Source organism: Mustela putorius, unplaced genomic scaffold (assembly GCF_011764305.1).
Source record: "Mustela putorius furo isolate JIRA1106 unplaced genomic scaffold, ASM1176430v1.1 tig00000596_pilon_pilon_pilon, whole genome shotgun sequence".
Classification (NCBI taxonomy): Eukaryota; Metazoa; Chordata; class Mammalia; order Carnivora; family Mustelidae; genus Mustela; species Mustela putorius.
Window position 1 is genome coordinate 9,093,065 of NW_025421428.1, and position 22,646 is coordinate 9,115,710.

Below are 22,646 nucleotides of genomic sequence, written 5' to 3' on the forward strand. Positions count from 1 at the left end.
CTCCCAGAAGGGACACCTAGAAAGGTGTCTCCTCTGAGCTAGTCCCATACGGGCAACAGTCTGTCACCCAGAAGCTTGTTACCCAAACTGCTACTTCTGCCACAGGTTGTGCCCCACTGGCCCCTCTTCTGACCACAAAGGAGCCAGCTCCCGCAAGAAAGAGGCCACATCAAAAGGTCCACTAGATGTTAAATGATCCTTTATTGAAATTTTCTTTTGTAGTTAACTCTGTGGGAAAGAAAAAAGAAATACATCAATAGAACAAAAAAAATTTCATGGTCCAAACCCACTATTGACCATTTCTAGAACTGTTCCAGCCTTCCTCCAGCTCTCACCCTGCTTTACCCAAGTGAAACAGAGGTCACTTACAGCTGGGCATTCCACAGCACCACTGTTAATGTCATCTATGATGTCATGAGGGTGGCGGCCATCAACATTGCAGCCCACAGACTGGGCGGTCCCCAGGATCTCCTTAATGGTTCCTGGAAGTAAGAAAAGTAGCATCATAGGAGCTTCAGTCCCTCACACTCCTCAGATACCCATAGGGAAATCACAGCAGGCAATGAGGGATTAACCCCATTTAATGGAATGACATCCCTACTTCTCTAATCCAACATTCAGAACTCCATTTAGTTTTGTAAGCCCTTAATGCAGCCTCCACGGCTCCCCTGACACCCAGATTTAAACACATCCAGCCCCAAATGTTCACTGATGTCAAGCCATTCTGCACCCCAACTGTGGGTCTTACAGTGACTGTCCCTTCAAAATGGGAAATGCTACCACTCGGTGCTTACACCCCATATAACAATGTTGTCCACTTACCAGAGAGTTCTCTGGCTAAAGATCGGTGCCGCATCTGTCGGGCAATATTGACGATCTCATCGAAAGTGATATTTCCACTGTGCTTAACTGCAGAAAAGGAAAACTGTAAGCTTGGTCACAACCCAAGGCCAGAGCAGACCACATCACGTGCTCCCTCGTCTTTATTTCCAGGCTGTTCCCATGCTTTCGGCACAGAGTCATCCACATGAAGAACAACCCTGTTTCCTAAGCTGGGGTTTACTCTTAGCTCACCACTGGACCGCACCAGCCAACAGAAACTGATCAGGTGCAGTGGCGGGTGGCTGGGGCAAAATCAAGTCTCTGCTAATCTTCTACAAAGGAGACAGTTTAAAATGTGGAGGAAAAAAAAAAAAAGACAGGTTTAGGTTAGCTCAGAAGTGGTCTGATTACTGGTTACTGTTATCACTTCACCCTCTTTCCCACCTGCATGCCCTGAGTAGGGCCAGCCCCATGCCGGGCACTGGGGAGCCACGCTGACACTTCCTGGTGGTGCCTGGCTCTCTAACAGCTTATCAACTCCCTCTGCGCCCTCACCCAGGTTCATTAAAGGGAAAACATGCCACTAAGTTATCACAGTGGGTAGATCCTACCACTCACAAATTACCAAGGAGAAAGCCACTCAACTGTTTTTCTGCTTCTTTCTGTCTCTTGGTGGTTCCTTGAGGGCTTTGATAATCAGGGCAGAGGCAGAAGGTACCACTTCAATCTGCAAAAGAGATTGTCCATGTGAATAAGACCCACTCCAAGCTCCAGTGAAGACCGTCAATACAGCCATGCGACCGGGCTCTCAAAATACATGGGCCAGACTGCGTTTGCTGTACGTTCTTGAGTTATTTTCACAGCCTGAAACATGTCCTAGCCCCAGAGACACAAAGCACTTTGTCCAGTGTCACATAAGTGACAAAAGTTAGTATCAGGCCCACATCTTTGCTCTTTCTTAAAGCTCCATACTCTCAAAAAAGCCTCCCCACCCCCATTTAAAATTGCCCTCAGCTCACCATTGGGGGCAGGTGGCAAAAACCTTCCCCCCAGAAATCCCAGAGGGTTGCTACCTCTGCCCTTCCCTTCAAACCAAGTACCTGGGCCTGTCTGTTCTGAATGGTCAGCTTCACAGTAATCCTTAGACCCTTCCAATCACCAGTCGCCTTGGCAATGTCATCACCAACCTTTTTTGGAGACTAGAGAGAAAAAAGGTATATCACACTGGTCTCAAGTTCAAAGTATAGTCTGAAAACCCATCCCGCTCATTTGGCTAACACCCCAAGCCAGCACAGGGCACTGTGTGAAGCACAGAGCTGCACCTACCAAAATCAAGGCATGGCTATCACTGTAGTAGACAACATCATAAAATGGCCACGTCCCTTACCTACCTACCTACCCTCCCATAAGGACCCATGTGATAATGCGGCAATTTCCATTGATTGTTATATCCATCAAATCACCTGGATAGTTTTACAGACACCAGGTTTCTGCAAGGATGGGATCTGGGCATCAGCTACTTAAGACTTTGGAACCACCACCAGCCTCAAGAAAGATGCTCGGCTGGTGCCAGCTACACGAAGAGCCAAGGAAACGTGTTTAACCAGATAGTTAAGAGCACGTGGGAACAATGTTTGCTTCAGGAAACCAATATCCAAGGAATAAAAGCCTAACGATATTCAGCAAAATGCAAGCTCAGTAAAAGCATGAACTGGAGAAGTGGATAAATAGCTCATCAGTGAAGCTGGTCATATTAAGGAGTTTACACAAACTACTACATTAAGGTCATACCCCAGTTAACACTCTCTGATAAATTTAACCGCATCAGTGCTAGGCCCACTGCCCTGGCTAGAACACATTTAGTAAGCAGGCTGCCTAGTGGCGCTGAGCTACCTTCTAAACCCTCAGGCAAGACCTCTGGCCCACCTCTCAGGTACGCTCAAGGCCGCAGTTAGGATCTTGACCCTGGAGAGTGGAAGTTACAGCTTCAAAGCAGCACGTTCCAATCCCGTGTATGAGCTTGCTACCAGGGCACTTCCACTTCAGAGGAGGTGTAGGAGGGGTTGCCAATTCCGCAGTGTGGAACCTAAGCAACCGTCCTCCACAAGGATGACTTACCAGACCCAGCGGGCCGATCTTCGGGGCCAGGGCAGACGTGGCGCCGACTTCACCACCGGTGCACCTCAGGTACACTGGAGAAAGAAAACATCAGTGTCGCTGCAAGAGGAGCTCCCGCGCCACAGCCTTCTCTCCGAGAATCTTTCTGGGGCTGGCCTCACCTCTCGAAACAGCACCCCACCGAGAGCCTCAGCAGGGAGCGGAAGGGCCACCCAACCCGCAGCGGGCGAGTCGCGTCCTCCCTGGCGTGGATCGCTCCAAGCGCCACGTGGGACAGCGGCCTTCGGCTCTGCTACGGCTACCGAGATCCGCACCGGGCCGGCCAACCCAGTGGCGGGGAGGAGCGCCCGGGCACAAACCTTACCCTATGGCGTGCGTGCTGCAAAGCCACCACAGGTCGTCCGGTCCTCCCTCCCTATTTACACGTGGGGAAGCTGAGACCCAGAACGAGTCAAGAGACTCGGCCAGGACCTCACAGCGCCCTGATCGCAGCCCTGGAAAAGCCTCTAGCGGGCAGCAACTTAAAGGCCCGGCGTGGGAAAGGCTACGGCGGCTGGGCCCGAGGCCCGATGGGCTGCGGGGAGGAGGGATGCTCCATCTTGCAGCCCCAGCCACATCTAAAGCACGCACCGACTTTGATCTCGTTGGGGTCGAACTTGGGCGGCATGGCGGAGGTGGCTGGTGTCGGATGAACCCGGATTCGGGACGACCGAAGAGAGTTGCACCTTTGCCTCCTCCTAGCCGAAAACCAAAAGACCGGAAGACTCTCTGACGGCGCCGGATATAAGCTGGAAAGCACGACTCTCGCGAGACCTGTTGGCTCCGCCCAGCGTCCCAGCGTCCCAGCGACGCCCTTGCCGCCATGTTGCTTGTGGGCAGGTGCCTGAGGCTGACGGCTGGAGAACCCGGTTCCGGGTGAGTTGTAACTAGGGGTTGGGAAGGGTTGGGGGTTGGGGAAGGTTGGGGGAGGTTCGCCTGGTGGTGGGGCAAGCAAAAGAGGGCTGCTCTAGGGCCCTGCTGTTCTCTATTCTCTCTTATTATGAGGGTCACCCTTTGGTCCCTGTAGCCTAAACGGAAAGCCCCGCCCCTCCCCTAAGAGGTCCGCACCCCCATTCCGAGACCCTTGGGCCATGGGTCCCCCCGCGTCCCCTTTTAGCTCCCTCGTGATATGTGCATTTTGGTTATGGAAACAATTTTATTCAGGTCTAAATTTGATCCAACTCCTATTTCCAAATTATACTGTTCTCAGAGTCTCAGACTTCGTCATCCCTGTCTGCATGACTTTCTGAGATTCTGAGTTTCGGTCCCCAGCTCTTGCGTTTGGAGGAAACCAGACTCCGGCTTCGCCAGGGCTCATGTCCGGTGGTCTGCGAGCCGGTGTTCATGACCAAGCCCTCCGAGTGATCTGCCTGCTTTCCGGTCCTCACGAGGGAAGGAGCATTGGTGACCTGTCCACCCACAAAGCCAGGTGGGGCTCTCCCCACTCCAGCCTGGGGAGAATGGGTGTGGTTCTTCCCACTGGGCTGGAGTCGGTGGAAGGAATAGATGAAGGGTGGACCTCAGAGAGCAGGTTGGGAGGAGCTGATCTTATGGGACGGATGGAGAAGGGATGGTCACTGTGGGGAACGTGGTGGGAGGGCTGGACTTTGGGGAGGGAATGCGGGGGTAGTCCTTGGGAAGCAGAAGGGTAAGAAGTTGTCGCCAGGGATGGATGGGGGAGGGCTGTTCTTAGACTAGTTCCCATCCCTGCTGGCAGGTGGGGTGACAAGAGGGGCCTGAGCCAGCTTGCACTTTGGCAGGCTCCCCAGACTGCCCACGCCCCTGTGGGCGGAGACCTGTGATCTCTGTCCCTCCCCCTGAGGACTGAGTATGTATCTTCCTCAACTGCATCTTCTCCCTAGCTGTAGAGGGCCCTGAGTAAGTCATTTGTTAGATGTATAGTGCTGTGTGGCTGATAGTTGACTGAGCAATGATTATGTGCCAGGTAATGTGCTATGAGTTTTACATATATGAAATTACTGGATCCTCCCAGAACCAGGTATTGGTAAGATTATTATACAGATGAGAAAACTGAGGCTCAGAGAGATTGAACAGAGGTGATGTGGTTGGTGGACATGGTTAGTTACATTTTTTTTCTTTCAATTTTTTAATTTAAATTCTAGTTAGTTAACTTATAATGTAATACCAGTTTCAGGAACAGAATTTAGGGATTCGTTAATTACATATAACCCCAGTGCTCACCATAGCCAGGGCTTAATACCCATCACCCATTTAACCCCTTCCCCACCCACCTCCATCAACCCTGTTTGTTCTTTATCATTAAGAGTCTCTTATGGTTTGTCTACTTCTTTCTCTTTTTGCCTTCCAGTATGTTCATCTATTTTGTTTCTTAATTTCCACATATGAGTGAAGTCATATAGTATTAGTCTCTTTCTGACTTATTTCATTTAGCTTTATATATTGTAGCTATATCATTGCAAATGGGAAGATTTCGTTCTTTTTATGACTGAGTAATATTCATGTGTGTGGGTGTGGGTGTGTGTGTGAATACAGAATATTTTCTTTATCCATTCATGGATCGGTGGACAGTTGGGCTTTTTCCATAATTGGGCTATTATTGGGAATGCTGCTATAAACATTGGGATGCAGGTGCCCCTTCTGATTACTACCTTTGTATCTTTCGGGTAAATACTTAGTAGTGCAGTCGCTGGGTCGTAGGGTATTTCTATTTTTAATTTTTTGAGGAACCTCCATAAACCCGGTTACATTTCATTCCAAAGCCTGGGCCTGGATGATTGCTTCCTGGGCCCATTGATAACCCTTAACCTGTGCTGCTAGCTGCAGATACTGGGTAAGCAGTAAGCACCTGGCTTTTGAGTTCAGGACACTGTAATTAGCAAGTGCTAAATTATCCAAGAATGAAGGAGTTGGGCAAACCCCACGGTGTCAGGACTTGAAAAAACAGAGCTCCAGACTGTTTTTGCGACTGTCCAGGCCATATAACCAGATCACTGAGCTCATGCGTCCATTTCAATATCATTTTAAACTGGGCTGTGGTGAGAATCAGATGCAACAGTAACTGTGCAGGTGGTAAGCTGCCTGAGGATTGCCTTGGAGTTTTTATTCAACTAAGAGATCTCTTTGCTTACGATGTAGCTGATGCCGTGTTTGGCTTGTTGATGCCACTCTGACAATGTTTTGGGAACTAGAAGTGATGGATCAGTCCCGTCTGTTAATGCATTCTCAAAGGACATCCTTAGAAAGACCTGCTGTGCAGGGCTCGTGGCCCAGATGGATGGTTGAGACGGATGCAGATGCTGCCGTCAGAGCTGACGCGGTCTAGCAGATGGGCTCCGTGTTCTGCGTTAGCGTGCTGCCTGCCCCGGGTGTGACAGAGTCCCCAGGCCCTGATTTCTCTCCTATGCCCTAGAGTCCCGAAGATTACTCCAGGGCAAGAAAGAAAGAATGCCGCTCTTCTTCCGGAAGCGGAAACCCAGTGAAGAGGCTCGGAAACGCCTAGAGTATCAGATGTGTCTGGTGAGGGAAACTGGGCTTCCTCTGAGTCCATCTCCGCCCCTGCCCTCATGAACTGGGCTCCACGCTGCCCCCAAAGCAGCTGCGTGCTCCCTCCCTCCCTTCTGTCTCCCTGACCCCCAGAGGAGATCTCTGACTCAAAGCAGACCAGTGAGGCCTCCTGTCTGGTACTCAGGAGTGCCTTCCGCTTCTCTCTGAGGGAACTGATGATAGTTGTTGTGACTTGTTCATTTGCTGTTCTGTGCTGGACCTCAGGCCCCACTGAGGCAAGGGTCATTGGTGCACCTGCAGAAGGGACTAGTAGAACCAGACAGTGGCTGGTCTCTTACAGCTTCTTGATCCTGTGTGTCTTTGGCTGGTTTGTCCACTCTTCAAGGGCGTTTTGTTTGAACGCTTTTTTTATTATTATTATTTTTGTTCGCAGGCAAAAGAAGCTGGGGCCGATGACATTCTTGACATCTCTAAGTGTGAGCTCTCAGAGGTAAATCAGGGCTGGTGTTCTGGCTGTGAATTTGATTGGTCCTTTTTTCTTGGATCACATGTCCCTAAGAAAGACAGATGTAGACTGGGGCTTTTAAAACACTGGACGCATTGGTCGAATGAAGTGTTCTTGGATTTTGTTCGTATTCAAAAGATTTGAGATGGTTGCTGGCCTCAACATAGTCTATGAGAATCAGGGAGTCTAGAAAATGCACCCACAGAGTTCTAGGGAACTGGAAGAACCAGGGTTTCTCCGGCCTTTTTCTTTTGCCCTGATAGAGCTCATGATGGGGCTGGTGTGTGGGCTGGGGCCGGGCAGGGCAGTCTCCTGCCAGCTGATTGCAGGGGAGGACTGACCACTTCCCAGCAGCATTCCTCCCCAGCCTCCCCCGCACCACACTCCCGGCTCAGCGCTGCTCTGCACGTGAGAACTTTGTACTTGATCACCTCCTGCCCCATCGCTCCCTCACTTGTGTGCCACCGGCAGGAAGGGGGGTGCTGACTCTTCTGTTTCTTACCTTAGATTCCATATGGGGCTTTTGCAACGTGCAAAGTTCTGCAGAAGAAGGTAACGTGGATCTTCATTTTCACAGGCTTGTTTATTGCATGTTTGCTTGTTGGAAATCAGGTGGGACTTTGAGGCACTGTCTTCCTGGCATAGACATCTCCCTTCTCCCTGATTCTCACCCTTTCAGCTTGAAGCAGGTGTTTGCCTAGTTGGAAGAGTTGAGTCTGATGTCCAACGGTCCCGGGTCCCATCCTGGCTTTGCCCCTCGTGAGTTGGGCAACTTCCGCCAACTCTTACATCCGTTTCTTCATCTGTGAGATGAAGACATTCCTAGTGCTAGTCCTACTCTGACAGAGCTGTCATGGGGATTAATAGAGTGACAGGCAGGAGGTAGGTAGACGGAGATGGGAATGCGCCAGGTACAAGCCCTGCCGCAGTAAACATGGGTGACCTCGCTGTTCATAATAATGAAAACTGGTCACCCAGCGGAGATAAGAATGGAATGAATGATTTTTCAGAAAGACATCGCAGCATTGCATGGAGAGAGCTGAGAGCATTCTAATTGAATTCTCTGAGGAAGGGAGGTAAAAAGTGTTCCATACTGACAGCCTGGGGAGCTCCTTGACACTGGAAGTTTGTATGCAGGGGTCAGTCCTGTAAAAATAGCAACAGATGGTACGGATGGAGCCTTCGGCCCCAGGCCAGCCCTGGGCTCAGTGCTCGTTGTCTTTTGGTTAATTGTACAGCAGCCCTTGCAGGCCAGTACTTTATTATTCTCTGTTCCCCACGTGAAGGTGCTGACCCTGAAGGAGGTTAAGATCAGGACAGCTGCACAGGGACCTTCTCAGGATGGAAGGTAGCATCAGGCCTCGAAGATCCCTTTCACCCTTGAAATTACAGGGTTTCAGGTTCCGTGATTCCACATTTGGTGATCCTGCGGTTCTGAGCCACATCCCCCATTGCAGTGTCCGGGCGAGCAGAGGACAGTGGGCAGGCGGGGTCTGCCGTGTACCCTGCAGCAAGCTGGTGGCCTGCTGGCTACTCCTCTTCTGGCTAATGCGCCCCAAATCTTCCCCACACAGGTGTTGATTGTCCACACGAATCACCTCACTTCCCTGCTCCCTAAATCCTGCAGCCTCCTGAGTCTCATAACCATCAAGGTACTGGGGCCCTTCTCTCGGGGGTAAGGGACTCTGCCTGGTGTAGCATGTGACAGCTAAGCTGCCTTTGTTAAAGCTTATGCCAGGTGGGCCTAACTTCATAGGCTGGTATTAGCACAGTTGATGGGGCACCTGAGTGCCATGCGTGGGGTGGGGTTACAGCCATAGGCCTTGCCTTCATGGGAACTTGCCCGACAGGTAGAAGGGCAAAGCATAAACTCAGAGCAGGTGAGCTCACAGAGAGCAAGGAGACCGATGGGCCCAAGCAAGGAGGCCCCGGAGGGATGCCAGGCATCACTCGGTCGGTGTGTGAAAGCCGTGATCCGTACTGACACCTCCTGGTCGCCTCTCCAGGACTGGGACATATTCACAGTACATGTGGCCTGTGACCTCAGGATTATTCCACATGAACATGAGCTGTGACAGTGGGTACACACAATGAGAGGCAAAGGATGGTAGCATCGGGCGTCACAGTGTTTTTTGAGTTAAGTCTGGTTTGTAGGAGTTTGGGTGGTTTTTACTTGTCTTTATTATTCTAGTCCAACACTCGTTATTTCTATAGTAAAACAATATCTTATACATTTTAAATACATATTTTTTATTTGTGTATATTTCTATTTTATTTGTATGTACACAAAACATATTTATGTAGTTGCATACATGATATGTCTTTTTGCTCATTTGTGTTGTTAAAAAAAATTAGCAAATACAGTTAAGCAAAGGAAGAAAAATGTCCGTCATCTCACACTCCAGAGAACCACCGTCAGTATATTATTGCATATTTGATAGTAAGTATGTACTTATGCTGTGAGGGTTTTCCCGTTTAACATGAATATTTATGCATACTGTTTCTTAGCATACTGTTTCCACTCAACAGCTAAAAACAAATACTTGATAAAGAAAAGAAAGCAATGGTATCCCATTTTCGAAAAGGAGCTGAGAAGGAAAGATCTCGCTGTTGGAGAGGAGGGGCTGCTGTTGCTTCAACACCAGAGGCAGGAAGAGGCCCCGGAGTCTGAGCTGTGTGGGCTTTCTCCCTTGGTGACGGTTGTGACCCCACGCTCGCCTTCCTCCTGCAGGTTCTAGATCTTCACGATAATCAGCTGTCAGCGCTTCCTGACGACATCGGGCAGCTGACCGCCCTCCAGGTACGGCCGCAGGCCACAGGACACCTGCCCCTGACTGCAAGTGAGAAAGTGCCCCGGAGAGAGCTGGCTGGGCTCTGGACGGGGCCGCCCTTGGTGCCAGCTCCCTCTGCCCCTTTCCCATCAGGAAGCTCCGTGATGCCCTGGCCATGGCAGTCTGAACTGTGGGAGTCTCGGTACCATATTTTTGGCATGTGCTTTTGGGATTTCATCGTGAGCTTCTACAAGGGAAGAAGCAGGAAATGATGAATTCAGCACCGTGACTCATCCTGCCATTCTGAGCAGTCGTGGCCCCCCGCATGCCTGCGCGGAGCTAAGCTTTTCCCTCCCGTTATCTGTTGGTTTCCTGCAGCCTCCCTGTCAGGCAGGTACTAGCATTAGCCCCATTTCACAGAGGAAGAAGCGGCTTTCCTTCACACTTAGATTAAAATACCTTCTCGTCACTGTGCCCCTCAGACCCCGGATGACAGGGGTCATCCCAGCCTCCTCTCCCGGCGGTCAGTTCCTAAACTCCTTCTGGCCCTCCTGCCGCACCGCGGCGGGCCTCTCCACGCTCATCCTCTCAGCCCCGATGTCCCTCGGAGTCCTCCCGGCCTCCTTGTCAAAGTACATTCACCTTCTGGGCCCCTGTCTCAGGCCTGGCTGGTTGCCGCGGGAGCACTGATGGCGATGCGTAGTTCCTCAGGAAGGTTTTACAGATTTGACTGAGATGTAGTCCTTGGAGGGCAGCACCCCCACCTTGCACGCTGCCTCCAACGTGGAGGAGACCAAGAAATGAGGGGAACAGGCAACCCTACTATGTGGGTGACATCGTTGCATTTTACAGATGAGAAAGTTGAGTCCAGAGGGATGCCTGTCGCTAGCCCCAGGACACACAGAACATGAGGCAGAACAGTAGGAATTGTCACCCCTTAGGAAGCCACAGCGAATGCCCAGGTGTAGGATCTTTGGGGACATGTATATTTTCATAGAATTGTTGCATTCATCATTTTGTAACTTCTGGATACCTGACAATAATTCCTAACCATCTTTTGGTTCATTAAATATTCATCTGCCGCATAATTTTTAATGACCGCTTAGCTTTCCATTGCGTCAATGTTTAATGAGTACTTAGCGTGCTGGCCTCTTGGCCTTGCTTCCCTCACAGTGCAGCATCCGGGTGGGAGCGAAGCCTGCGGAATCCGCTGAGCCTACCTTCCCGTCTGGGCACCAGCAGCTGCCAGCCTTGAGACCTTGGGCAGATCCCACTGCCTTTCTGCAGCTCAGCTTCCTTCCCCCCGAAACTGGGATTCCTAGAGCCCTGTTGCATGCTGCCTCCCCAACGTCCCTGAACCTGCTTGTCCCCTGCTGCCTCCTTGCTGGACTGTGGGGCCGTCATGGGGCATTCCGTTGTCTGCATAAACAATGGGTCCTCCCCAAGAACCAGTTCAAGGTCAGGCTCTGCTCTCTTGGGCACGTGACTTCACTCTGAGCCTGTGTTCCCATCTCCCACCTGGGATTATAAAAATCAGTGCCCTCCTCACAGGGCTGTCAAGGGGAGTTAAAGATGTATGTGGTGCCCAGATGCTGCCTGGCCTGAAGCAGGGGTAGACATTGTTCTCTGCATCTGGGTTCTCGTGTCATTTTTTCCCCTCTGTCTTAGGTCTTAAACATGGAAAGGAATCAACTAACGTATATCCCACGTTCCATTGGGAACCTGATCCAGCTCCAGACTCTCAATGTGAAAGGTAGGGGCTGGAACGCACTGTCCATGTGACTTTCAGTCGGCACTGGGCTGTCTTGGCCAACATCCACAGAGCCCTCTTCCTGGGAACCACCGAGCATGAGGGCACCCAGCTTATAAGTGGTAGAGTAAGAACTTGAACCCAGGTCACCAAAACTGGACCCCTGTGCTTTTCCTCCCGGAACCTCAGGTCTTGGGCACTGCGCACATCCCGGGGTCAGAGGGAGGCACCCACGTGCCCCGAGTCCTGGCAGCGTCGGGCAGGAAGTTGGTGGAGAGGCTTTGGGGGTTGAGCTGTGCCATTGGGATCTCTCCAGATAACAAGCTGAAGGAGCTTCCAGACACCGTGGGGGAACTTCGAAGCTTACGTACTCTTGACATCAGTGAGAACGACATTCAGAAGTTGCCGCAGCTGCTGGCACACGTTCGAACCCTGGAAGTAAGTCAGAGCCGTTCCTGCCTGGGGTTCTCTCTGGGCCACAGCCTCCCCCCCCCACGTTCCTGAATGCCTGCCCTGGTCATGGGTGCTGGGCTGTCAGAGATCTCAAGGCTCAGTTCCTGGGAGCTCACAGAGAGAGCAATGTCGTGCGGCTGTCATTATGTGGCTCTTGCTGCCACGATGGTGGCAGAAATACACACTCCTGGAGTGAGGACAGGACACTGAGTTCTGGTGGTGTCGACAGTCTGTGAAAAATGTGGTGTTTGAGCTGGGCCTGGAGAGAAGAACTCGCTTTAGAGTAGTAGACCTGGGTAGCGGGGCATTTGGGTGCAGGGGAGTACGGAGAGCCCAGAGTGGACAGCACAAGGTGTGTTTGGGGCATCTGATGTGGTGGGCGCTTGCTGTGTCTGGAGGGTCCAGATTGGGAAGAACCCAGAGCTCCGTGACGGGGAGAGCATCCTCACTGGGAGGTATAGAAATTGAGTTTCATCAGAGCAGGTAGGGGGGACAAGCTTTTCCTGGGTCACTGTATCAGTTTGCCAGGTGGCTGGTACCACAGACCGAGTGGCTTAAAAAAGAGATTGATTTTCTCACGGCTCTGGAGGCTGGAAGTCCGAGATCAAGGGTTGGTTGCTTCCGAGGCCTCTCTCCTTGGCTTGTAGATGGTGGTCTTCTCCATGTGTTCTCACATCATCTTCCTTCTGTATGGGCCTGTGTCCAAATTCCTCTTACAAGAACACCGGCCATGCTGGATTAGAGCCCAGCCTGGTGATTTCATTTTGAACTTGTTTACTTCTCTAAAGACCTTATATCCAAATACAGTGGCATCTGAGGTGCAGGGGATTAGAACTTCACGTATGTGTTTTGGGGGGTCTACAGTCCAGGCCTTAACAGACACGGATACAGGCTGCTTGCTCAGGGAAGGCAGGGTCACTTAACAGTTGAGGATGAGATGGCCCATCCTTTTCTGGTGCCTACAAGGCTAGGTGCTTAACCTGCATCCGTTCCCTGAATCCTCAGGAAAACCCTGCAAGCCAGACACTGCTGGGCCCGTTTGCAGGTGAAGAGGCTGAGCCATGGACAATTTCAGGAGCTTGCCCAGGGGCCGCACAGCTAGTGACAGCGGAGTGGGGTTGAAAACTAGGCAGTCTGAATGAGGGCCGGTGCTCTTCACCTCTGTGCAGCTCAGCCTTCTGGAACAGGGACTTCTGTATCCACGATGACACAGTCTGGCCAGCATCCCAGAATCCTCTGCGGAGCCGTCAGTGAATTACCTCTCAGGCATGCTGAGCGCCAGCTTCTGTATCAGAAGTGGGTGGGTGAGCATGAAGACAGCAAAGGAAGGGGGCTGACCCCAAGGGCTGATCCCTGCTGCTGTGGCAGCCAGCCTGAGGAGGGACAGGATGGTCAGCTCCTCTCCCTGAGCAGGCGGCAGAGACAGTGCTGCCCAACAGAACTTTCTGCAGGGATGGAGATGTCCAGTGACTGTGCTGTCCCAAGTCGGTAGCCCCTGGCCACATGTGGCCCTCAAGCACTGGGAGTGTGACTAGCATGACCAAGGAAGTACGTGTTTACTTGTACAGTCTTTTTAAAGATTTATTTACTTATTTTAGAGAGAGAGATACACATGTGCACGTGAGCAGGGGGGAGGGACAGAGGGCGAGGGAGGGAGGCAGACTCCCCACTGAGCACAGAGCCGCATGCAGGGCTCGAGCTCACATCCTGAGATCATGACCTGAGCTGAAACCGAGAGTGAGACGCTGAACCGACTGAGCCACCCAGGCATCCCTGTTTATACTGAAATAAACGAAGCTCCACGTGCTCAGTGGCCGCCGTGCCTGAGCGCACAGCTCACAGCGTTGCTGAGTCCAAAGCCCTCGTAAGTCAGCTGGCAGGAGCTCTGAGAGTGATGTGCTTTCCATCCACTCTTTAAAAAAAGGCTTTTGAGCTTCTTGGTGGCACCTTTGTTCAGGAGGAGACCATAAATGGCCATTCTTGGTTAAGGTCAATGTCTTTCTCTCGTGTGTTCTCCTATCACTCATCAAACAGCCCTGCCGCTGGGTAATAGCATGCCTGTTGAACACTGATGGAGCTGAGCTTCCGGGAAGTCACCTGTCCTGTTCAAGGGCACACAGCCAGAACAGGTCAGACTAGGGTCTGACACCAGGGCCGAATGACCGCATGCATCGCTGTCCAGCTGCTGCTCCTGCCAACAGTGGGGACACCCACAATCTGTGTGTCCCGTGCAGTAGCCGCCGGCCACGTGGCTGCTGCGCACGTGAAATGTGGCTGGTGCCACTGAGGGACTGAGCTTTAAATTCACTTTCATTTTAGTCGGTTAAAATGTAAACTTACGTGGCTCTGCATGGCTCGTGGCCACCAAACGGGGTGGTGCAGCCCCAGCAGCCAGCACACTTTACTGATGGTAACCAGCATGATCCGTGTGGGTGAATATTCTTTATGTAAGGCCTCCCAGGATGGGGTTTTCTGCTCTCGGGATCCCCAGACCCAGGCAGTCGGATCCTGTGCTCCAGGGCAGGCTCCCCAGGGAGAAGGGCTGTGCTGGCCAGGGCTGGTGGGTGTCTGAGCTGCTTTTCCCACTCAGCTACTTCCGGCCTAGTGCCTCAGGCCTTCTCCTGAAGCAGGCCTACCTGTTCCAGGCAGAGAGGATATGGGCTCCTGAAAGGGGCTTAGGTAGCTTCCCAGGAGGCCTCTGGAAAGAAGTGAGCAGGTGGCAGGAGGGCTGGATTCAACAAACAGACAAACAAAAACAACAGACAACCTTAAAGCATGGCACTGGACGGCTTTGTGGGCATCCAGGTCCCTGTTTTCTGGGCCTCATAAACCCGTAAGCAGGTGCATGTGTGCCCGTATAAACATTAGGGTTTTTTTTTTTACTTAAAAAATCATATTGTTAAAAAAAATTCCAATTTCACATAGAAAGTACTCTAGAATCTACCCTTTGGAAGAAACCATTTTGAGTTTGATGTGTGTTTCTTCAAAATTTTCTGTAAGTGTACTAATGTGAGAGAGTAGGAGTGTTTCTTTTAACAAACACGGAATCTTATTCTGTATGTTGTCCTTTAATTTCCTTATTTTCCCACTTTTTTATGTTTTTCTCCAAAAACACGAATCATGTGCTGGCTACACACCAGACACTATTTAAGTGCTGGGAACGTGGCAGGACCAAGACAGAGGAGACAGTAAACACAGCCTCGCAACTAAACCAGGTGCTTTGGGATTGTGTTGACAGTACGTATAAAGAGTTTCCCCTGTTTCTGCAGACTCTGAGCCTCGACACCTCGTCCATGGTCTACCCGCCCCAGGAGGTGTGCAGTGCTGGCACCCAGGCCATTCAGCAGTTCCTCTGCAAAGGTAAAGCCAGACACCTTGCCTCCTGCGCTCAGCGAGTGAGCGTGGTTGCAGCAGCAGCCCTGTGCCAGCCCAGACTCGGGGCATGGCAGAGACCGAGGAGGCCACAGTCCCCGCCTGCTTGGCACTCTCCAGGTCTGGCAAGAGACACAGGCAAAGCAGATGGTCACAGGAGATCGAGTTACTGGTTAGGTTGGGGCGTCAGGGAAGGTCCGAGAAAATGTCTTCGTTGAAACCTGAGGGCATTTGGGACTTAGGAAGGAGAGGAGGCTGTGGCTGGTGAGAGCAGAAGCATGTTAAAGAGCCTAGAAGGGTAGAGTGGTGGGAAGCGTGTGGCCGAGGAGGCCGGGGGCGCTGGGCACCCACACAGAGGGAGGAGAGGTGGGTTGGAGGCTGGAGAGGCCATCGGGGCCCGGTGTCACACGGGAGAGGCCTCCCTCCACCCGCGGGGAAAAGGGCCTGGAGAAAACAAGCGTGGAGGCCAGGGACCAGTTAGGAAGTCACTGGCGTCACCCAGGACTGAGACCACAGGGGACTGGACTGGAGGAGTGACAGTGCAGCTAAAACCCAGGGCCACCATTGGTCCAGGTGCCCAGAGGGGAGGGCAGAATACCTGGCCACCTCCTGTCTGGCGGATTATCTTACAAGACCAGTGCTCTAACCCCTGAGCTATGGAGCCTTCCCCTTGGCGGATTGTCTTAATTCGGGGATCCTGACACCTGGGGAACTGGTAGAACACGTCCAAGACTCATCCGTGTGATCTGTGGGTGACAGAGGTGCCATTGCAAAGCAACAAGAAAGGAAAGCGAAGTCTTTTCAATACATGATTTCAGATCAGTTGAATATCCACGTGGGGAAAAAGTCTTGATTTCTTCTTTCAGTAGGAGACAGGCAACACCAGCCATAAAAAGTTAATAAATTATATTTCTCTAACATTAAAAAGACACCATTTGGGAAAAGAGAGGGCAAGCCATGAAGTTGGAAAGGATATTTGCAATGTATGCATGTCCAGCAAAGCACCTGTTTCTAGCAGATAAAAAGATGTGTAAGCAAAAAGCGCTGTCAGAAGTCTTGAATAGGAATTTTGCAGAGACTCTCCAGATGGCCTAGAGTGTCTGAAAAGAATGCTCAACATCTTTTTGGTCAATAGGAAAAAGCACTTTAAAACTACACAGAGACACTACCACATCCTACCACGGCCCCTAAAATGGCTCAATTAATGTCAGTACAAGAACCAGCAAACATGTGGAACAGGGGCTCCCATCCACCAGGGGTGGGGGGTGGGAGTCAGACTGCTTCCAAACATTGTTGTTACCATCTCAAGCTGAACATTCAGACACCCTGAGGCCCATCAACTCTGCACCTACGTGAGTGTCCAGGGAAAGTGTGTCTGAGTATATGCCAGAAAGCCAAGTACAGAAATACCGACGGCAGTACAGTTTATAACAGCCCAAACCTGACATGCTCCAAGTGCTCATTGGTGGTGGGATGGGGTAAACACACTGTTTCAGACTCGCACGTGAATATGACACCGCCTTCAAATACAGCTAAAGCAGTCCGGGGTGCCTGGGTGGCTCAGTCGTTAAGGGTCTGCCTTCTGCTCAGGTCATGGTCCCTAGGGTCCTGGGATCGAGCCCCGAGTCAGGCTCCCTGCCCAGCAGGAACCCAGCTTTCCCTCTCCCACTCCCCCTGCTTGTGTTCCTCCCTCACTGTCTCTCTCTCTCTGTCAAATAAATTTTAAAAAAGAACAAAAGCAGTGTTAACTGCCACGGCCACGGTGAACCTCACAGACATGATGGGCTGTGAGAGAAGCCGGACGCTTTTTATTTTTTTTAGATTTTTATTTATTTGACAGAGATCACAAGTAGGCAGAGAGGCAGGCAGAGAGAGAGATAGGAGGAAGCAGGCTCCCCACTGAGCAGAGAGCCCGATGCGGGGCTCAATCCCAGAACCTGGATCAAGACCTGAGCCAAAGGCAGAGGCTTTAACTCATTGAGCCACCCAGGTGCCCATGAGGACTTAATTCCGCACGTGACTCCATCCTCATGACTGTAACAGAGCTTCTAAATCCCCTTCACCTTTCCCACCCATCCCCCCACCCAAACCCTTTATCTTCCTTAAAAAGTTTTCAGCTGTGCAATTTCTAGGTATACAGAAGACAAAGAATAAAGCAGTGAACGCAGCTTAAGAAATAATTCTTCAATTTATTTACACAGTGTAGTAGGTAAACATACTTATGTAAAGTTTGGGGGTTTTAAAACATTTTTAAAATGTTTTTTAAAAACATTTTTTTAAAACCCACAAGAGAGGGGCACCTGGGTGGCTCAGTGGGTTAAAGCCTCTGCTTTCGGCTCGGGTCATGATCCCAGGGTCCTGGGATCGAGCCCAGCATCGGGCTCTCTGCTCAGCAGGGAGCCTGCTTCCTCCTCTCTGCCTGCCTCTCTGCCTACTTGTGATCTCTGTCTGTCAAATAAATAAATAAAATCTTTAAAAAAAATAAAATAAAACCCACAGGAGATAGCATACTATTGTGATTCTGAGCGCTGCTTTTTACTCAAGAATAGGTCTTGGGCCTTTTCCTAGTTCACAATGGACGCATCTGCCTTGTTTTAAAGTTCTATCTAGTAGGTCACGTAGTGGTGGCCCACAGCTGATGTGGCCTCTCCCATATGGTGAACATGAGCTTATTTCCAGTCTTCCACTGTCACAAGCATGTTAACCCACCCCCTCTGGCACGGGGGTGGGGAAGGGTGCATTCCTCGAGGGCAGGCTGCCATGGGGCCGGCAGGTGAGAGGAGCTGAACGCTGTGCACTGCACCGAAACTGCACCAGTTTCGGTTCCTGCGGGAAGCTTCTGAGAGAACCCTTTTCTCCTTCCCACAAATAACATTTGGTGTCACCTTTAAAGATCTTCTACGTTTATTTATTCTGACAGATAAACAAAGCAGTCTGCTGCTATCGTAATGTCGTGTTCTCAGTTATTTGGATATTTTTTCACATGCCTACTGGCCATTTTTAGTATTTCTTTTACCGTGTATATTTTTATGATGTTCTTTTTTTTTAAAGAATTTATTTATTTATTTACTTGAGAGAGCATTAGAAGGAGGAGATCAGAGGGAGAAGCAGATGCCTCGCCTAGCAGGGAGCCCAGTGTGGAACTCTGACACGCCAGGATTATGACCCAGCTGAAGGCAGTCACTTAGTGAACTGAGCCACTGAGGTGCTCTCACCGTTTATATTTTTAAAAGACAACTTTGACCATATTAAAGTCTAAAGTTCTTTACCTAGAAAGATCCCATCACTAAAGTTAAAAAATGTTACCATCTAGAAGATAGTTATATATTATGGGCCCGAGATTATTAGCTACAATATATAAAGAGTACCTATAAATCAGCAACAATAAGGCAAGCAACCCACTCAAAAATGGGTAAAGAGTACAAACCCTGTCAAGTTATACAGGGGAAGAGTATCCAGGGCCAGAGAAGGCAAGCATCTTGCCCAAGGTTTGGGCAAGGAGATGGTGGATCAGGCTTCTCCACTAATCTCCCCCAGGCTTTTCTCATCACCTCATTCTCACGTGGATGATAAAGAGGCCGCTGGCCAGCCTGCCTGTTTGCTCAGCTGACACTTCTTGAGCACTTTCCAAGTTCCGCGGCCTGGCATCAGGACTAGTAAGCAAGTCGGAGGGCTCCATTCAGTTCGGGGCTAAGGGAACAGGGAAGCAGGGGACCAGGCAGCTGGGGCAGGACACTGGGGAGGAAGTCAGAGGCTGCAGGAGCTGACGGTTCTGTCCCCTCCCTCCTGATCAGCTTGTGTCCTCTCGCAGAGTCAGGGCTGGAATACTACCCCCCTTCTCAGTACCTGCTGCCAGTTCTGGAGCAGGATGGAGGCGACACCCCCCGGGACAGCGCAGACGGGCCCTCGGACAGACTCTGCCGGGAGGAGGTGGAGTGGCAGGTAAGGCGTACCTGGCTCCTGACAGGAGTGGGGGTGCGTGTGCGGGGAACCTGGTCATTGGGAGGGGTTCAGAGCTGCAGGCCCTGAATTCCTCCACCAAACTAGAATTCACCTCAGTCCAGACCAGTGTGCTGAGATGCTCTCCAAGCCTGCGCCACCTCCCCAAACAGCAGGTGCAAGGCTCCTCTCTGCTCCCTGAACCCTTCAGGACCTTTGAACTTGCAGTTTCCCTCTCCCCCTTCCCAATCTGGAGTTCTCCTGGCTCACCTCTCGCTAACTCCACCGTCTCCTTCAGTTGTGTCCAAATCCCATGTCCTCTGAGAATTCTCCCTGTCACATCAACCCGAGTCAGGTTCCCTGCTATATGTTCTCCGGGTGCCCCCACGTTTCCTTGGGAACACTTATCACGACCATAAATGAAGAATGACACAGGAGAGGATTTACGTCTATCTCTCCTGCTGGATAAAGCTTTGTGAGCGTGGGGGTTGTGTCTGTGTCGTTCACTGTTGTCTCTCAGCAAGTACTTCCTGCCTCGGTGCCCCTTGCTGTACAGAACACCTGTCATGCTCTCCGCTCTGTGGAGAAGTAAGGGAGGCACATGTGTCAGCACAGCGAGGGGCCGGCCCTCCCTGGTCCCAGGGGTGAGCTAGCCTAGGACGGGCACCGAGGAGGAATCTTGGTCAGAGTTTGCCATGTCAGCCAGGAGCCCCTGACACGGGAGCCAATGAGAAGCCACCTCTTCCCCACCTGCACTCCCACAGAGGGCCCACAGGACCCTGATGGTGGGATGGGGGGTGGCGGCGGCGAGGGGGACCAACTGCCAAGTTTGGCTTCTTATCTTCCAAGGACTTTTTTTTAATCTCTGGTTCCCTGGTGCTCCTCCCCTTCCTGTTGGACATACCACCATGCATTCCTTTGGAGTTTTATCTTTTTTCTGTCAGCTCAGTGAGAACTAGAGAGGAGGAAGATCTCTATCCAGGGAAATTGTGGCAATTTATACTCTGAGGAAGTATTTGCAGCAAACATTTCTTTTTTTTAACTTAATTATATTTTTTATCTCATTATTGTACTTAATTTTTTTAATTTTTTATTTTTTTATTAACATATAATGTATTATTAGCCCCAAGGGTACAGGTCTGTGAATCGCCAGGTTTACACACTTCACAGCACTCACCGTAGCACATACCCTCCCCAGTGTCCATAACCCACCACCCTCTCCCTACCCCTCTCCCTTTTGCAACTCTCAGTTTGTTTTGTGAGATGAAGAGTCTCTTATGGTTTGTCTCCCTCCTGATCCAATCTTGTTTCACGTATTCTTTTCCTACCCCCCCAAACCCCCAAACTTTGCCTCTCAACTTCCTCATATCAGGGAGATCATATGATAATTGTCTTTCTCTTATTGACTTATTTTGATAAATATAATACGCTCTAGTTCCATCCATGTCCTCGCAAATGGCAAGATTTCATTTTTGATGGCTGCATAGTATTCCATTGTATATGTGAACCACATATTCTTTATCCATTCATCTGTTGATGGACATCTAGGCTTTTTCCATAGTTTGGCTATTGTGGACATTGCTGCTATAAACAGTCAGGTGCAAGTGCCCCTTCGAATCACTACATTTGTATCTTTGGGGTAAATACCCGGTAGTGTGATTGCCGGGTTTTAGGGTAGCTCTATTTTCAACTTTTTGAGGAGCCTCCATGCTGTTTTCCAGAGTGGTTGCACTAGCTTGCATTCCCACCAACAGTGTAGGAGGGTTCCCCTTTCTCCTCATCCTCGCCAGCATCTGTCAGTTCCTGACTTGTTAATTTTAGCCATTCTGACTGGTGTGAGGTGATATCTCATTGTGGTTTTGATTTGGATTTCCCTGATGCCGAGTGATGTGGAGCACTTTTTCAGATGTGTGTTGGCCATTCGGATGTCTTCTTTGCAGAAATATCTGTTCATGTCTTCTGCCCATTTCTTGATTGGATTATTTGTTCCTTGGGTGTTGAGTTTGCTCAGCCCTTTATAGATTTTGGGTACTAGCCCTTTATCTGATATGTTGTTTGCAAATATTTTCTCCCATTCTGTCAGTTGTCTTTTGGTTTTGTTAACTGTTTCCTTTGCTGTGCAAAAGCTTTTGATCTTGATGAAGTCCCAATAGTTCATTTTTGCCCTTGCTTCCCTTGCCTTTGGCGATGTTCCTAGGAAGAAGTTGCTGCGGCTGAGGTCAAAGAGGTTGCTGCCTGTGTTCTCCTCAAGGACCTCAGTATGAGAAAGGAATCCATCAAAATCCTTGAGGAGAATGCAGCAAACATTTCTGATGCAGGATTAGCAGGCTGAATATATAAAGAGCTCTTTCAAAGCAGTAAAACACAGCAAACCATCCCGAGAGGGGGGAAAAAAAAAAGCCAAAGATCTGTCAACAGGTACTTTACAGAGTAAACCAGTACAGATGAGGGGCACCTGGCTGGTCAGTCAATAAAGCACCTAACTCTTGATCTCCGGGTTGTGCATTCAAGCCCTATATTGGCTGTAAAGCTTACGTAAAAACTTAAACAAAAAACAATACAGATAATTGGTAAATGCGGAAAAAAATGCCCAATTCCCCTAGTAATCAGAGACCAGTAAACTAAAACAACAAAATACTGTTACCTCCTTCAGATTGGCACAAATGTCACTTTGATTATTTCTTGGCCAGAGTGTAGGGAAACTGTGGCCTCATCAGTTGCTCTTGGGAAATGGAAACTGGTGTTCCCACTGCGGAAGATAACCTGGTAATAGGGGTCAGAAATTTAAGGGGCGCCTGGGTGGCTCAGTGGGTTAAGCCGCTGCCTTCGGCTCAGGTCATGATCTCAGGGTCCTGGGATTGAGTCCCGCATCGGGCTCTCTGCTCAGCAGGGGGCCTGCTGCTTCTCTCTCTCTCTCTCTCTCTCTCTCTCTCTGCCTGTCTTTCCGTCTACTTGTGATCTCTCTCTGTCAAATAAATAAATAAAATCTTTAAAAAAAAAAAAAAATTTAAATGACCATGGCCATCGCCCATGATTCAGGATTCCAAATTCTCGGCACATACCCAGAGAGAGACACTTGTCCAAGGAGACATTGGCAAGAATGTTCCTTGCTGCCTTATTTGCAGTAGGGAAATATTGGAAGGCCCCTTAATGTCTGTCAGTGGGCAAAGGCTGAGACAGCTGTGTCCTGTCCCTACTATGCCCTAGATCTATCCAAACTTGGATCACAGGACAGATGGGTGGGTGAAAAGGGCAGGCTGCAGAACATGGAGATAGTATAGTGCCCTTCTATGTTCAGAAAGAAGGTTCAAATATATAGGAAAACAGATCAGCAATGGCCATTAACTGGGGGGAGAAGGGGGCAGGAGGATGGGTAGGAGGACCGTTTGAT

General features: G+C 50.3%; 2 protein-coding genes and 1 non-coding gene across 9 annotated transcripts in view; 1 reads left to right on the forward strand and 2 right to left on the reverse strand.

Annotated features, from left to right (window-relative positions):
* Positions 1-182: 182 nt before the first annotated feature.
* Positions 183-3,728, reverse strand: RPL12 (ribosomal protein L12). Its single transcript, XM_004757271.3, has 7 exons — positions 3,571-3,728; positions 2,941-3,014; positions 1,923-2,021; positions 1,468-1,549; positions 823-909; positions 370-482; positions 183-228 (listed from the first exon to the last, which is right to left on the reverse strand). The coding sequence occupies exons 1-7, from the start codon at positions 3,605-3,607 to the stop codon at positions 223-225; spliced, it is 498 nt and encodes a 165-aa protein (XP_004757328.1). The 5' UTR covers positions 3,608-3,728; the 3' UTR covers positions 183-222.
* Positions 993-1,121, reverse strand: LOC123392839. The gene has a single exon (XR_006607520.1). It is a non-coding gene; the product is annotated as a small nucleolar RNA SNORA65 (small nucleolar RNA).
* Positions 3,719-22,646, forward strand: part of LRSAM1 (leucine rich repeat and sterile alpha motif containing 1) — a 39,443-nt gene continuing 20,515 nt past the window's right edge. For 2 of the 7 annotated variants that reach the window (XM_004757266.3, XM_004757267.3), the window contains exons 1-11: positions 3,719-3,855; positions 4,252-4,408; positions 6,371-6,477; positions 6,899-6,955; positions 7,478-7,522; positions 8,545-8,622; positions 9,702-9,770; positions 11,410-11,494; positions 11,808-11,929; positions 15,214-15,304; positions 19,128-19,258. In XM_004757266.3, the coding sequence (XP_004757323.1) occupies positions 6,406-6,477; positions 6,899-6,955; positions 7,478-7,522; positions 8,545-8,622; positions 9,702-9,770; positions 11,410-11,494; positions 11,808-11,929; positions 15,214-15,304; positions 19,128-19,258 (750 nt within the window). In that variant the 5' untranslated portion in view covers positions 3,719-3,855; positions 4,252-4,408; positions 6,371-6,405. Of the gene's footprint in view, positions 3,856-4,251; positions 4,409-6,370; positions 6,478-6,898; positions 6,956-7,477; positions 7,523-8,544; positions 8,623-9,701; positions 9,771-9,902; positions 10,704-11,409; positions 11,495-11,807; positions 11,930-15,213; positions 15,305-18,853; positions 18,973-19,127; positions 19,259-22,646 lie in introns of those variants that run through there. The other 5 variants (XM_013058730.2, XM_013058731.2, XM_013058732.2 and 2 more) reach the window with 5 other exon arrangements.